The 14,552-nt window shown below is 46.4% G+C and overlaps 1 protein-coding gene across 1 annotated transcript; it reads left to right on the top strand.

Moving 5' to 3' along the window:
- The first annotated feature begins 9,732 nt into the window (after nt 1–9,732).
- Nucleotides 9,733–10,764, top strand: LOC146200911 (uncharacterized). Its single transcript, XM_084592991.1, has 2 exons — nt 9,733–10,096; nt 10,463–10,764. The coding sequence occupies exons 1-2, from the start codon at nt 9,799–9,801 to the stop codon at nt 10,648–10,650; spliced, it is 486 nt and encodes a 161-aa protein (XP_084449117.1). The 5' UTR covers nt 9,733–9,798; the 3' UTR covers nt 10,651–10,764.
- The last annotated feature ends 3,788 nt before the right edge of the window (nt 10,765–14,552 follow it).

Below are 14,552 nucleotides of genomic sequence, written 5' to 3' on the forward strand. Positions count from 1 at the left end.
CAAACTAGACTGTTTTTTGCAGTGCAACACACCATACCGCAATTCCTATTATGTCAAAAGGTAAAAATACGGCCAGCAAAAACAAAGATAATAGCAAGGTTGAGTCTTTCCCAATCTTCATACAAAAAACATATCTGTACTAAAGCTGGGTGAAAAATGGTTGCACATCTCTGGCACACATTGCAAAAACAAAGGAATTAAATAAAATGCTGCAATATCAGCAACTAGTGAAAACGTGGTCTGTGAGTCTCTTCTCGATTTTTCCTCACATCCAACTTCATAAAGCCTTTTTTGCCATTTGTGCGTTAATTGCAGCGCGAATGTTACTGAAATTGACGCCAATCGCAGCCCAAATGCTTTGTGAACACAAACACGACCCAAGGACGAAAGTTTGTACTGGTCACGGGTCGTTTACCGTACGGAGACAGTAAAATGGAGGCATGTAGAGAGCACAGCATTGCATTAAAGCCACCGACGACCACAGACGTGACACAGGCGTGATCACGCGCACAACTCATCACTTCGCCACGAGACGTATGCACACAGTGCACAGCGCGCACACATAAGCGCGCACACAAGCGCGTACACACACACACATACGTCGAATAAAATTATACATCACAGCATGCGCGTTGGAAGCGGAAGCTCTTCGGCCATCACCAGAGACGCACTTAGTCACAAGGACGATTTCATCGCACGTTCTAGTTTTCTTTTTCTTTTCACTGAATGCTCACTGATTCACGATGTGCTTGGCTGCCTTACTGCGCCGCAAAAGGGCCCAAATGCATCGTACGCTTGCAGCCGGATGCCGAAACGCAGAACCAGTGATTTCAACAGTTGCAGAGAAATAGACTGCTGGAGAACGAATGCTGACAGAGGAAAAAACGAACTAGTGAGCGCACAGGCCAAACAGCAAAACACCCGACTGCAATCTTCGTTGCTCACTCAGTCGGCTCGGCCCGTGTTCACCAGAGTGGCTTCCATGAACACCCTCAGCAACCACGTTAGCCCTTTTACCTCATGACACAATCTTAAGCCGCACAAAAACAACGGCACGGATCTAGCACAACGCAAGAATGACCATGTTTACATCTCAAAGCTGGGACGGGGCCAGCACGTCCCTGCTTTCCCCTATTTCGCTACTTAGGTACCCGCCGTCCTTGTGTCTTAACTAAGACGGCACTAGAGTCGTAATCTTGCAAGCGACTTATTCAAGTCAAGACTGAAGCCGAGTCTTGGCTCCAGTCTTAAGCAGCCATGCTAGCGGCCTATCCTTAAGACTCCAGTTAAGTCTGGACTTAGCTAAGACAGTCTTAAGATCGTTTGTGCAAGCGGGCCCAGGTGTTCCTGAAGTCACGACGAGCGTTGTGAAACCGCTGTGCAAAGAACTTCCTCTTTTATCCGCGAATAAGTGCAGTTACCTTGTATCTGACGCAACAATATACTGCTCGAAGTTTGTCATTTTTTGGCACCCTGCGACATCGAGACTAGATAGCTTCTTTTTCTTTCATAGCAGCCAGGATTTCAGCCGTCAGCTACTGACAGCCAATTTCACGTTTCCTCACAGCCAAAGTTTTCTTGCACAATTTTTTTATTTCGCCTAATAATTTGACCAAGCCATCGTACGCAGTGCAGCTAGTGTTATGATGAATGAATGAATCCCAATCATAGACAGTATGATTATTTAACATTTTTTGGTCTAAAATAGATAGATAGATGGATTTATTGAAAGGAAAAGGCAGAGAGCTTGGCCCGAATAATTCAAATCTGGCCTGCTACTCTGCACTGGGGAAGGGAAAGAAAGAAGGTCATGATGGGTGACGATGTGGGAGAAGGCATATGAAATATATATACAGACACAGCAGCTTGCTTTACAAACGTGAATCAAGTCCGCTGGCGCTCAAATAACGGCAAAGAGCGCGCACTGCCTGGACGCCTTTCCCCTTGTCCTGCCAAGCGCCCAGCAGCAGTTCCTCCGACAGAGGCCTCTTGTCTAAACGCTTCAAGGAAGCAGCTAGCACATTTCTTTCGTTCGCATACTCTGGGCACAACAATAATACATGGTCGACAGTCTCTGGGATGCCACAAGCTAAACATTCCGGTGAGTCCATCTGTCCAATTAAATGTAAGTACTTGCGCGTGAAAGCCACGTTTAAACGAAGTCGATGTATCAAGCATGTCTGATGACGCGGAATATCACGCGGAACAATAAATTTAAATGTTCGATCGAGCCTTCTTAGACGGATGTGTCGGGCGTCTGGTTGAGCCCAGTAAGCTGCTGTAGCAATATTCATATAACTCTTTAGAAGACACGTCGTATCCGCTCTTGAAAAAGGCACAGCTGTTTGGAAGCCATTGATGAGTGCGATTTTCGCTTCAACATCGGCTTGCTCATTCCCATGGAGGCCGCAGTGGGCAGGAATCCATTGAAACATTATCATGTGGCCTTGCAGCTGGGCAGATGTGATTAGCTCCATAATGTTTAGAGCCAGGGACTGATAGGCAGTGTGGCGTAAGAAGTTTTCCAAAATTTGTAATGCAGTCTTCGAGTCCGTGAATATACACCATTTTTGAGGTGGTTCCCCACATATATAGCGAATGGATTGGTCTAAAATGGCCACAACCCACCTGGTGGAGTCAGCGTGCAGCACAGAGTCTGTTTTCATAAGGCGACACGCAATGTAATAGGGATCTGCCAATTTCTCTCGGATTACAGCTCCGGGCACTGAGAAAATGTCCGACAAACGGACGTTAGTGTGGTCAATACAAGTAGTTGTGATGCGATTGTTAATCAGTTCTTCTCTAGTAGGATTCGGCGACCTGTGGTTCAATGCCAAATTCTGCGAGCACGGCTAAGTAATTTGCAGTGCCATAGCGATCACCCTTATCAAATCGATATTGATTTCCCCTATCATGCGCAAGTTTTTAGCAACAAAATTGGTTTTCAATATTGTTTTTAGCTCTTCAATAAATCCCGAAGCCTTTAGACTAAGAGCTCAATACATAGCAAGAAGGTAAAATGAAATACCAGGACAAGGTATTTCAGAGGCCATGACCTCTGCTGTGCCGAAAGAAACACTAACCACGGAGATCATCAGTGGTTCCTTAAAGTATACCGCAATGCTACCACCCTTGCTGTTGCGTGTGAGGAAGTAGGCATGGTAACCGGGAAGCTTAAAGACATCTGTTAGGGTGTCGGTAATGTTTATTTTCGTTAATACAAAAACGTCAACAAAGTCAACGAGAGCACAGGTCGTAAGCGCAAATTGATCCGAGTATTTCCTGTTCTCCGAATATTAATGTGAAGAATGGTGCAGAACAACCCAATGCTGGTGAGAGGTCTTAACACAGGTATCGAAATCTGGAAACGACACTCTTTTGCAAGGAAGTCCAATTCTTAAACCATCTTATCAAAGTCACTTACTGACGCAATTTTTAGAGCAGTAGCACCTTCTGTCTTCCTCGCAAATATTTTCCCGTGTCGCATCCAGACAAAATTATATCCCTTTGCTTTGCCTTGAACGCTAGTCCCCCCAAAAAGTTGACTATTTGCACGTGTCAGGTTTCACTGAAGAAAATGTGAGGAGTCTGTTTTGTTTTCAGCCATCGCCCTGAGTTTAGCCCTTGCCTGCAGCCATTTGTCTCGCAAGTCTGGTGACGTGAATCTAGCAAATACCACCGGTATCTTTCCCTGGCCTCCTGATAAGCGGTGAACAGCACTTACTTGTTCCGCAGTATGGTCATGCAAATTAAGCTTCACAGCCAGGTCTTACAAGGCTGCCGGCAAGGCCTCATTTGCCGTGGTCGGTAATCCGCTTATTTCCAAGTTAGCTCCGCGAGTATACTGTTCAGTGTTATTTAGTTGCAATTGTAAGGCCCGTTTACACTATAGGCCGACTATCACCAGACGCGCATTTTGCGCGGTCGTCGTGCTTGTCACACTGCGACGACGCCGAAAACGCGCCGGTGGTCAGCTGACGGGGTTGTCGGTCGTCACTGGAAAATTTTAGAGTACCGCATTCGTTTTCCGCGCGCCGCCGGCTCGCCTACTGGCTGATGCGCGTCACGTGACCTCGCGTCGCGTTTTTTTTTTTATCCCTTCCAAGCGCGCGCGCGGAATACGTTTCGTGTGCTGCAGTTTCTCTTTTTTCGATTGTTTCTCGCAGTGTACACGTGAGAGATTATTTTCTTTTGGGTGCGGCACCAGGCCTGAGTTAGAAAAGGCGTGTTCTCTGTACCTAAACGAAAAAAGGGATCTGAATTGTCAGAGAAAGAACGCTAGCAGACGATGGACAAGGAAGAGATAAATAACCAACTCGCTCAGCAGCATATTCTGATCTGCATTGGTGGTCATTGTGGCTTCACTGAACCGACCGGCGAAAATTCGTGCCATCAAGGAACACCCTCTTGTGCGAGATACGCTGTTTCATTGGTTTCAAATTATTTTCGTTTAGCCGCGAAAAAAGCGTACGAAATGCTCAACATGAACCTGGTGCGCTTGATCGCAACATGTGTTTACCTTCCAACGCAATATATGTGTTTACCTTCCAGCACAGGAATATGCAGCATCAGTTCTACTTGCGGTAGTTTGCAAAAGCTACCCTCATAATAGGTTAAATATCCAGCCAGCCGGCATCAGATACATCTATATTTAGTTCTGCGAAATCACACACACTCTGCGTGTTCGTGTGCGGATCGATGACCGCCCGCACCTCTTCCTTTTTTAATTTTATTGTTTACGTAAACGTACATAAAGCTTATGCACATATTTATTAGGTATTTATTTCTACTTTCACGTTAAAGAAATTCAGGTGGTGAAAATTTCTGGAGCTCTCCACAACGGTGTTTAATAGTCTGAGTCGATTCGGGATGTTAGAACCCATAAACTAAACCAACCAATCATATTTGTTGTGTGTTCGCAGCTGGTGACCTCTGGACAATGTGTGTCAACCGTCAATGTACGATGTTGATGTCATTTTAATTTTTGACAGCAGTTAATGAGCGAGGTTCTGGCAAATTGGCGGCACAAGGCTTACGGCAATGAAACAACATCAGGCGACACCATGAAACAATTAAAACTACAATATTCACAACCGCGCGGTGATAGCCATGACATAGTAAGCCATGTATTTTTTTTTTCATGCTGAAAATTGGCGCGACCAGTGCTTTAGTTTTCCTTCGCTTAATGACAGCGCCGCAAAAGAAAAATATTAAGTTCGCGCAAAACAATATGCTTCAACAAAGCCTGCTTGGCGGCTTTGTTGTCCAGGATCTGTACCATACGCTTAGAGGACCGCGGAAGCTGCGCTGCCTTTCGTCCGCGCCACAGTACGCTGAAGGGGCTTTCGGTGGCCTCTATCCTCACGTTACAATGCAGTTGAATGTTGTTGCATACGAAGTTTCTAAATTCAGATATTTTGCTTCACATCAGGCTTGCCACAATTGTAAAACAAAACTACTGCGCAGTTTTTCCAACAGCTATAAAAGCCCTTCCAGAATACTTTTGTACACGTTTCCTGACCGCTTTTAAAGAACGGGAGGCAAGAGAATGGCGAATTGTCTTCATACTGCGAAATACGTTCAAGCTACACACGTCTACTTAATTTCTTAATATTTAAGACACCAGTTTTTGATGGCTGCTGTGCAATAATTGTTAATACCATAGGGTATGCGTACAGTCAGACATAATCAGCGAATTTTTAGTGATGTTTTAATCGTTGTATGCGAAAGGAAGTTGCATAATTATTTTACGCATCATAGGTAAGAGTGGGCGCCTGTTGTTCAGTGCTAATTTCTCAAACTTTTATGACATCATGCTTCACGCGTGTCTTTGGATGGCTTGTGAACACTTTGTGCACCTGTGCTTTACACAGGCGACGCGCGAGCCGTGAATATTTGCTAGTGTGTACACGCTACTCGTTCTAGATTTTGCAAAGCTGTGTCGTTGACAGATGATGCAAAAATGATGTCATGTTGGGCTTTTCACGAAAACAAAACTGCGCTTGAAGTGCAAAATATAAAATGTAAGTTCAACAGTTTATGTCAATTTCTGGATGCCTTTAAGCGTTTTTATTGCCAAAGACCGATTGCTGCTAGCGATATGTACAGTCACGAGCAAAATGAGCTATAACAATGTTTGAGCATTCATTGGTTGATTACTATATAATATTGTTTGACAACAACAAAATATTAAGTTTTTTAAAGATGTTTCCTGTGGATACAATAATATCCGTAAGTTGCCATCATGTTCAATAGAGAAATACCGATCATGTTCGCGATTTTGTACAAAATGTTTGTACTTTCTCATAATGCTAATGACTGTATGTAGTACCCGCGTCAGTATAATAAAAACGGAGGATGAACAGTGTTCGTTTCCACACAAGGAGGTGCCTCTTACACCAGAGAACTGGCTGTCGCTCCAGCTTCATAAGTTTACGCTCAAAAGTAGTAGCGAATATTCTCACAACCTTCAGGTCGTGTGCCATTTTCGCCTGCTGAGCTGATGGGCCACTTCTGCGAAGCTCTACATGACAGCGAGAAGAGATAAAATAGTCAAACAGAAAACTGGGGCTACTTCAGAGTTCTGCCTGTAGCTACAAATGATGTCCTTGCTACTTCAACGACTCATTGCGACGTTGTAGAATTTAATAAAAGCGGTGAAATTTACTGTCGAGCAGAGTTCGGCGGTTGCACACCATGGAAACAAACTGGACATGTCTTCGTTTTTTTTTTTTTTCAGACACATTGCGTATGCGTAGGCATCGTTTCGAGCGTACAAAAAGATAGTATGCTCTCGTGAGAAGCTCCATGGCGCAGCCGGGCTTGGTGACATTTGTCTGCGGCAAGCACTTCACGACACGAATGTGGACGGGGAAGTGCCACACAGCTGTCACATTGAATACATGTAGTACACATTTGATCAGTTTCCCATTTTTTTTAGACGCCGTCTCCGCAAAAACACTCGCCTGTGATCCACACAAATGTCAAATTAAACTCGCGAACGTTTGCCAAGCTTGCTGCAACGGAGAGCGTGCCCCGTCATTGCTTCCTGCCGCCGCCGATAGATGGCTCTTAGTGGCGCCCCTACAGGCGTGGCTCTGGGCATATATGTGGTCTCAAATTGGTTATATTTGCATTCTGTAGCGAGGGAATGCACGCCCTCATGATAGACGGGGGCAAATTTTATTCCAATAAAAAAATTCCCGGTTACTGTATCAGGCACGTGTATGACGGTGCGTGTCGGCCGCTGACATGCGCGGTGCGGGCTGCCTGTTATCACTTGCGGGCTATATAATCGGCACGCTTCAATAAACGTACGCTCTTCTTGTTCTGGACATCACGCTGTGGCCACGTTCTTTCCAACACGGATGCATGGTGTCAGAAGTGGCTGAGACGGTTTAGCTTTACACCGACGGTGGACGAAGCATGGAACGGCTTGTCGCACCGGAACCGCTGCGTCTGGTAGGGAACGTCTCGGCATCATGGAAGCGTTTCAAGCAGAAATTTGAGATTTTCCTGCAAGCGTCGGCAGTCAAGGACCAACCGAGAAGTGAGGCTTCGAAAGCTGCGCTCCTGCTGAGTATCGCCGGTGACGAGGCACTCGATGTGTTCAACAATTTCAAGTTCGAGTCGGGCGAGAACATGGATGACTACAGCACCTTGATACGAAAGTTCGACGCCTACTGCACAGAGGTGAGCAACGAAGTGCAGCGGTACATTTTTCGCACGAGGAACCAAGCGGAAGGAGAGCCATTCGTAAAATTTTTACGTGACTTGAAGAAGCAAGCTTCACAATGTAACTTTGGGACGTTACACGACTCATTGGTAAGAGACCAGATCGTCTTTGGTACCAACAGTCTTAGATTACGAGAGAAGATGCTTCAAGAGAAAGGATGGACGTTGGAAAAAGCGGAGGAGATCTGCAAAGTTGCAGAATCAGTAGCACAACAAAAACAGGTGTGGCGTAAAGAAGAGGGTTGTGTGGATTTTGTTTCAAGGCGCACAGACTTGCAGCATGCACACAAAGAGCCCAAGTGCCACGGGGAGCAATGGCAGTGTAGAAAGTGTAATCGCAAGCACAAACCAAAGCTATATCCAGCATTTGGTAAAAAGTGCTACGTGTGTGGTAAGTTTCATCACTTTGCTATCTGCTGTAGGAAGTCAAAAGAAGTTGGCGGAGTCGACAGACTTGCGGAGAACGACTTTGACGTACTGGACGTAGGAATTGAATGTGGCACGAATGAGTGGACTGTAAATGCTGAAGTCGGCGGACAGGAGATTGCCTTCAAAATAGACACAGGGGCGCAAGCGAGCCTCTTACCGTTTTCAGTCTATCGAAAACTGCCATCAGCTGGAGCAGTAACTCCGACGAGCACAGTACTACGGGCATATAACGGCGGCGTTATTACGTGCTTTGGGACAGTGTCGGAAACTGTTCGTGTTGGGAATTCCCACACTGTAGTGAAACTTTTCATTGTGAAAAACTGTCGTCAGCCTATACTCGGACTGGACGCCAGTGAAACCTTGGGACTGGTTCAGCGTACCGTGAATGTTATAAATACGTCTCCTACAGAAGGTTCTCAAGAATTTCAGGCATATTTTCGAAGGACTTGGTTGCTTGAAGCAGCCATATCACATGGTCCTGGAACCTGGAGCAGTACCGGTCGTGCAGCCAGCCCGCCGGGTTCCTTTGGCGCTGGAGGAGCCTCTCAAAAAGGAACTCTAAAGAATGGAACGAGCTGGCATCGTTTTGAAAGTGAAGGAGCCTACTGAATGGGTAAGTCCACTGGTTGTCGTCAAGAAAAAAGATGGCGGTTTGCGAGTTTGTTTGGATCCCAGGCAGATCAATCGGCACGTTAAGAGGCAGCATTTTCCCCTCCCGAGACGCGAAGACTTGGAAGCTAAGTTGGCGGGTGCGAAATACTTCAGTTGCTTGGATGCTAACTCGGGGTACCACCAGATACCACTAGACAAAGAAACGTCAAGGATATGTACTTTCTCGTCACCCTTTGGGAGGTACCGATTTTTGCGGTTCCCGTTTGGAATATCATCTGCACCGGAAGTATTTCACCAAACAATGACTGAAGTTCTGGACAGGCTGCCAGGCGTGCTAGTATATATTGATGACATTCTGGTGTGGGGCTCAACGAGACAAGAGCACGACGACCGACTAGTAGCTGTCCTGAAAGCTGTCGAAAAAGCGGGGTTGACTTTCAATGCACAGAAGTGCAAGTTCAATGTGACCGAAGTAAAGTTCCTCGGTGACATAATAACCGGAAATGGCATATCTCCTAACGCACAGCTCGTTAAAACAATGATTGACATGCCAGAACCAACAAGCAAAGCGGATGTTCAACGTATGCTGGGTGTCCTCAACTATTTTGGGAAGTTCGTGCCGCGGCTGTCGGAAAGAACGGCATTATTAAGGGGTCTTATCAAATGTCGCTCCGATTTTCAGTGGACTGAAAACCACGCTAAAGAGTGGAAAAACGTAACACAAGTTTTGACTACCGCTCCCGTGCTCGCAATCTTTGACGCTCGAAGGGACACAAAGATTACATGCGACGCTTCGCGGAACGGGGTAGGGGCGGCCCTTCTGCAACGTCATTATGATGAATGGCGACCCGTGGCATACGCATCCCGTGTTCTAACACAAGCAGAACAGAGGTATGCTCAAATTGAAAAGGAGGCCCTTGGCATTTGCTTTGGTTGCGAAAAGTTCCATCAGTTTGTCTACGGGTGACAACTGCTAATAGACACTGACCATAAGCCACTAATCAATTGCGGAAAAGGCAATCGATGACATGCCACCTCAACTGCAAAGATTTTTTTTTGCGCTTGTTTATGTATGACTTCTCTTTGCAGTACATTCCCAGCAAGAACTTGGTTCTAGCTGATATGTTATCACGATCAACGACTGATGGCAGCAGCAGCAGCCGCCAAGACACTGGCATGGATGAAGTGGAAATTCACGCAGTCGAATCCCTGGGTTATATGGTGACGCCAACGACGCAGCGCGAACTGCAGAGAGAAACGGCATGCGCCGTCTATCTGCAAGCCGTGGTGCAAAGTCTGTCAAGGGGACAACCAGTGGAAGGTGAACTCAAGCCTTTTACACAAGACCTTCCTGTGGTTAATGGAATACTTTTTAAAGGCTCCAACGTGGTCGTACGAAAGAGCATGCGAAAGAAAATTCTGTCTAGAATTCATGCGGGACACCTTGCCATGCAAAAATGTAAAGAGAGGGCACGTCGTCTTGTTTTCTGGCCGGGCCTTAACAGTGAGATTGTTTCTCTGGCAGCTAGCTGTCCAACCTGCAGGAAATTCGCTTACGCGCACGCAAAAGAACCACTCCTTATGCGGCCAACTCCCCGATGTGCATGGTATCGGGTGGGAGTGGACATCTTTTTCTTTGCTGCAGACTCGTACTTGGTTGCTTACGATGCATTTTCTAACTTTCCAGAGGTGCAGCAACTTCAGGACACTAGTGCAAGGGCTACAATTGCTGCACTCAGCGCTATCTTCGCAAGATATGGCGTGCCACTAGAAGTGTGCACGGACAATGGTCCTCAATTTTCGAGCCACGAGTTTGCTGTATTTGCAAAAAACTATGACTTTACGCATGTGACTTCGAGTCCCCATTATCCTTAGTCAAATGGGCTGGCTGAAAAAAGTGTGCAGGTTGTCAAACGCATCGTGAAGAAAACCCAGGATTCCGGGGACGATTTCTGGCAAGGCCTGCTGGCCTATCGGTCAACACCACTCAAAGACGGCCGATCCCCGGGGGAACTTTCGCAAGGAAGACGCCTGCGAGCCAACCTTCCCGACTTTGAAGAAGTGCCGCGCAGCAAGGTAGAGAAGCATCGCCAGAAAACGCAGGGCAAACCGTTGCCGAAGCTTTCTCGAGGCGATGTGGTAAGGCTGCGAGGAGTTCAACTACAACGTGGGACCGAAGGCGAGGGTCGTAGGCGCTCCTGCTCCAAGGTCGTACCAGCTTCTAACGGAAGATGGACGAGTTCTGCGACGTAACCGGCGACATCTCGTAGAGACGCGAGAGCGGTATGCCGAGACGGACAGTGACGACGGTGGCGACACAAGTAGGCCAATCGACAACCCCCGGGTACCTGCCTCGCCTTCGTCACCTGGTACCTGCCTCGTATCGCAGGCCTCGGGAGGACCACAAAGGACTGCGGGGGAACCACCGTGCGCGGCCAATACAGCGGGAAGCGAGCTTCCGGGTGCCTTGCAGCCACCAGTATTAAGGAGGTCGTCCCGGAACAGGCGGTCCCCGCAACGCCTTTGCTATGACGAGGAATTTAACCAGTGCGCTTAACTAATCCCTGTTGCTGCAACTGTTTTTGTTTGTTCCCGCGAAAAGATGTATCAGGCACGTGTATGACGGTGCGTGTCGGCCGCTGACATTCGCGGTGCGAGCTGCCTGTTATCACTTGCGGGCTATGTAATCGGCACGCTTCAATAAACGTACGCTCTTCTTGTGCTGGACATCACGCTATGGCCACGTTCTTTCCAACACGGATGCAGTTACTATAGCCGACTGCGCGCTTGATTTTAATGTGCGAAGGCTCTGAAGGTTAGATTTCCTTAGTCATCTCCGAACTCTGCCCCACTGTCTACTTATGTGGTAGAGAAGCACTGAATATACTTGTGTACTTGCGCACTTCCAAAGAAAAATTAGGCAGCTAGGCTGCCTTGAACAAAACAGTGTTAAATATATGTCTCTAGTAGCCTTCGCTGTGGGAAATTATTTTGTGTTTACGATGAGCTATCCAAGACTATTGTGGTCGGTATATTGTATGTTTCCAATCTACCAAGAGCTCTGTCATCGCAATAAATGTTTGTTAATTTGGTTCGGCATCTACGCTCTTTAATACATTCAGTGAGCTTTCGTACAGGAGGCTTCTTGCTTTCCATTACTCATGAAATAAGGATGTGCAAGTTTCTGAGGTTAGTGCTGTGTCTCGTCCCTTCCTCCCTCGTGTTTGTGCTGATGTGCTGCTTTTTTTCCTTGAATCTCGTAACAACCCGCCCATCACCCCACTCTATTCCACTTCTAGCTATAATACCGTCACTGCTTTCAAAACAATACTGTGTCCAAAGCAGGTGCATTCGGAAGTAAATAGATACAGGTACACAGAGACACGGAAGTGGTGCTTCACATACCCTGCCACTTACCTTTATTGCGGGCGGGGTCGGACGCAATGGCACTTTCAAAGCAGTGAAAGTGTTATAGCTAGACCTGGATGACTCTGTACATGGCTACTTTCCTTGCGTGCTGTTCTTAGCTGACACATTGCGATCTCGTTAATTCGTTGACCGTGAAAGGTTTCAATTCGAAGGAACCTTTACCTCATTCATGTGCCGTCGACAAATCCTACAAAATCCCATTCACTTCAGGGAACAAGAAGTCTTCACCAAATATAAACAAGCTCGGCTGTCAGTTTGTGAACTGAACGATTCACTGCTTCTGAATAACCTCGTCAATAAGCGTGTTGGAGATGCGACCTACATACACTACGGAAGGCAGTGGACTCCTCATATTCCATTCGTCATGCCGTACTAATATTGTTATATTGGCATGAATAAAGCAAACTAAATTGTGGCTTCTTCAGTTCCAGAGGATTGTTCATGCTGTTAGTCGACTGCAAGCAGAATCCAGTAAACAAATATTGCGGCGAACCATTTAAAACTTTATATCTCTTTCCTTTCAACAGCCGCTAACATGCAGCATTATCACTTAGGGTACGGAAAGATTTCGCACTCTGTTTCCTCATGCTGGTTGCACTAGACGGGGTGTTATCATTTTTTTTTGTTGCGCAAGATTCGCTGAAATGTATCTTGAACTGCCCCGGCCACACGAATCTGTTTATATAAGGTTCTCAATTGTGCTAGTCACATTTTGCGCCTTCATCTAGGTGTTTCTCTGACAACTTTAAATTGAGCTCTGACAAGTGCACTGGCCATTTGTATATCTACGACTGCCGGACCCGCCTGCTGCTATTGCCACGGCCGATTCAACTAGTTCGTATGCGGATGCAAGCCGGCCCAATAAAGAGTTTATTTGAGCGCAACTTCAGTCTCCTCATTTTTCGCGAACGGTATTCTCGCCACAAAATTACAGTTTTCAACATTGCCTCCTTATTTAGACTGAAAAGTTTGCAAACAAGTATTTTTATGCTTTTAGGAAATACAGGACCATTAAAAAAAAAAGCACCCTGCATTCATTAGTGCCGCCGCTATTTCTTCTCCACCTCGCACCACCACATGTTACTTCGTTGAGAACTAAACCAAATTTTCGGACAATAATGGTTGTGTCGACAATAATCGTAGATAAATATCTACATTGACATGGCCGCTTAAAGCAAATGCGCCACAACTCCGTGTAGTTTTCTAGAAACGAAAAAAATAACTTCATGCGTAGAGGAACAAGTATCAGCTTAATGAATTCCAAATTTTACCAGGCAGAAAGAGGTTTACCCGTGCAATTCTGGGTGAGAACAAGTGTACGAACTGCTGGCGTACTTTTTACCTGAAAGCAGGACAAGGATGGCAAAGTCTTCTGTTCCGATGGGAAATCATGGAAAGCCAGTTATATATTTGTTGGGACGCGAACGATTTTATTGCTTGTGATCTAGGTTCCTTTTTTGTGCACAAACTGATGGAGCTGCATCAGATAACTTTGATCCCTACCAAGTATTCTGCGCTTATGAAGCAATGAGGTAGTGCTGAGGCCTGCAGCAGGGCCATTGTACTTTGTGAATAAAAGGGGTATCCATTTTGTTGGTAGATTTATAGCTTCTTGTAATTAGCTTGGTTAGTAGTTCACCATGCAAGCTTCCCATAACAGTGCTTAAAAACTTTCTAATGACCAGCGTTTAATTACCACGCGCGTAAAAATATATCAGCACATGCGCCAATGAAACAATCTGCCTGAGTGTGCCGAGATAGACTGAAATCGTGTTCGGAGGAAAACCGCTGCAGCGCTTCGAACTACACTTCCGGTGATACGACTACTAAAGAGCTACCCCCCCCCCCCCCCCCCCTTGTTCAGCTGTCATATGTTATTTTCCTCTGCCCACGGCGCGAATCCGCCGTCAAGACTGAAATGGACGACCCAGTACCTAAAAGAAGACGTGCTGCGTGAACAGCTTGAGAGTTAAATTAACTGATAAGACTCGCTATATTTCCTACTGCGCTAAATTCACTGAAGAGGAGTCTGCACTGCTTAGATCGTATGGGATATTGAGTAGCATTCGTTGTATACGCTCGCACATACCAAGAATGCCTGGCACTAGCGCTTCAGCTTTTACACCAGACTCACCGCCGTCCGTACAGGCAGGGGAACAGCTGTAGGCTCGTGAACCGCTCTTACGCCTACGCACTTTCTTTACCCCTTCGTAGTACACGTCAATGCTAGATAACGTCAGCTAAGCGGGGTGACCGTGCCGGGGTGGTTAGTGGTAAAACAACACGTGAGAATATGCATTTGCGTCATTGACCGCATTTGCTATTCAAAAGCTCGTGCTCTTCTTATG

This window comes from Amblyomma maculatum, chromosome 2 (assembly GCF_055883805.1).
Source record: "Amblyomma maculatum isolate TAMU_Amacu chromosome 2, ASM5588380v1, whole genome shotgun sequence".
NCBI classification, from domain to species: Eukaryota; Metazoa; Arthropoda; class Arachnida; order Ixodida; family Ixodidae; genus Amblyomma; species Amblyomma maculatum.

What these genes read in the sequence shown, in the direction of transcription:
- LOC146200911 (XM_084592991.1), top strand. Translation starts at nt 9,799, where the DNA reads ATGACATGCCACCTCAACTGCAAAGATTTTTTTTTGCGCTTGTTTATG. An exon ending in AAGGGGACAACCAGTGGAAG is followed by an intron (nt 10,097 to 10,462) that starts GTGAACTCAAGC and finishes CTAACTTTCCAG; the next exon opens with AGGTGCAGCAACTTCAGGAC.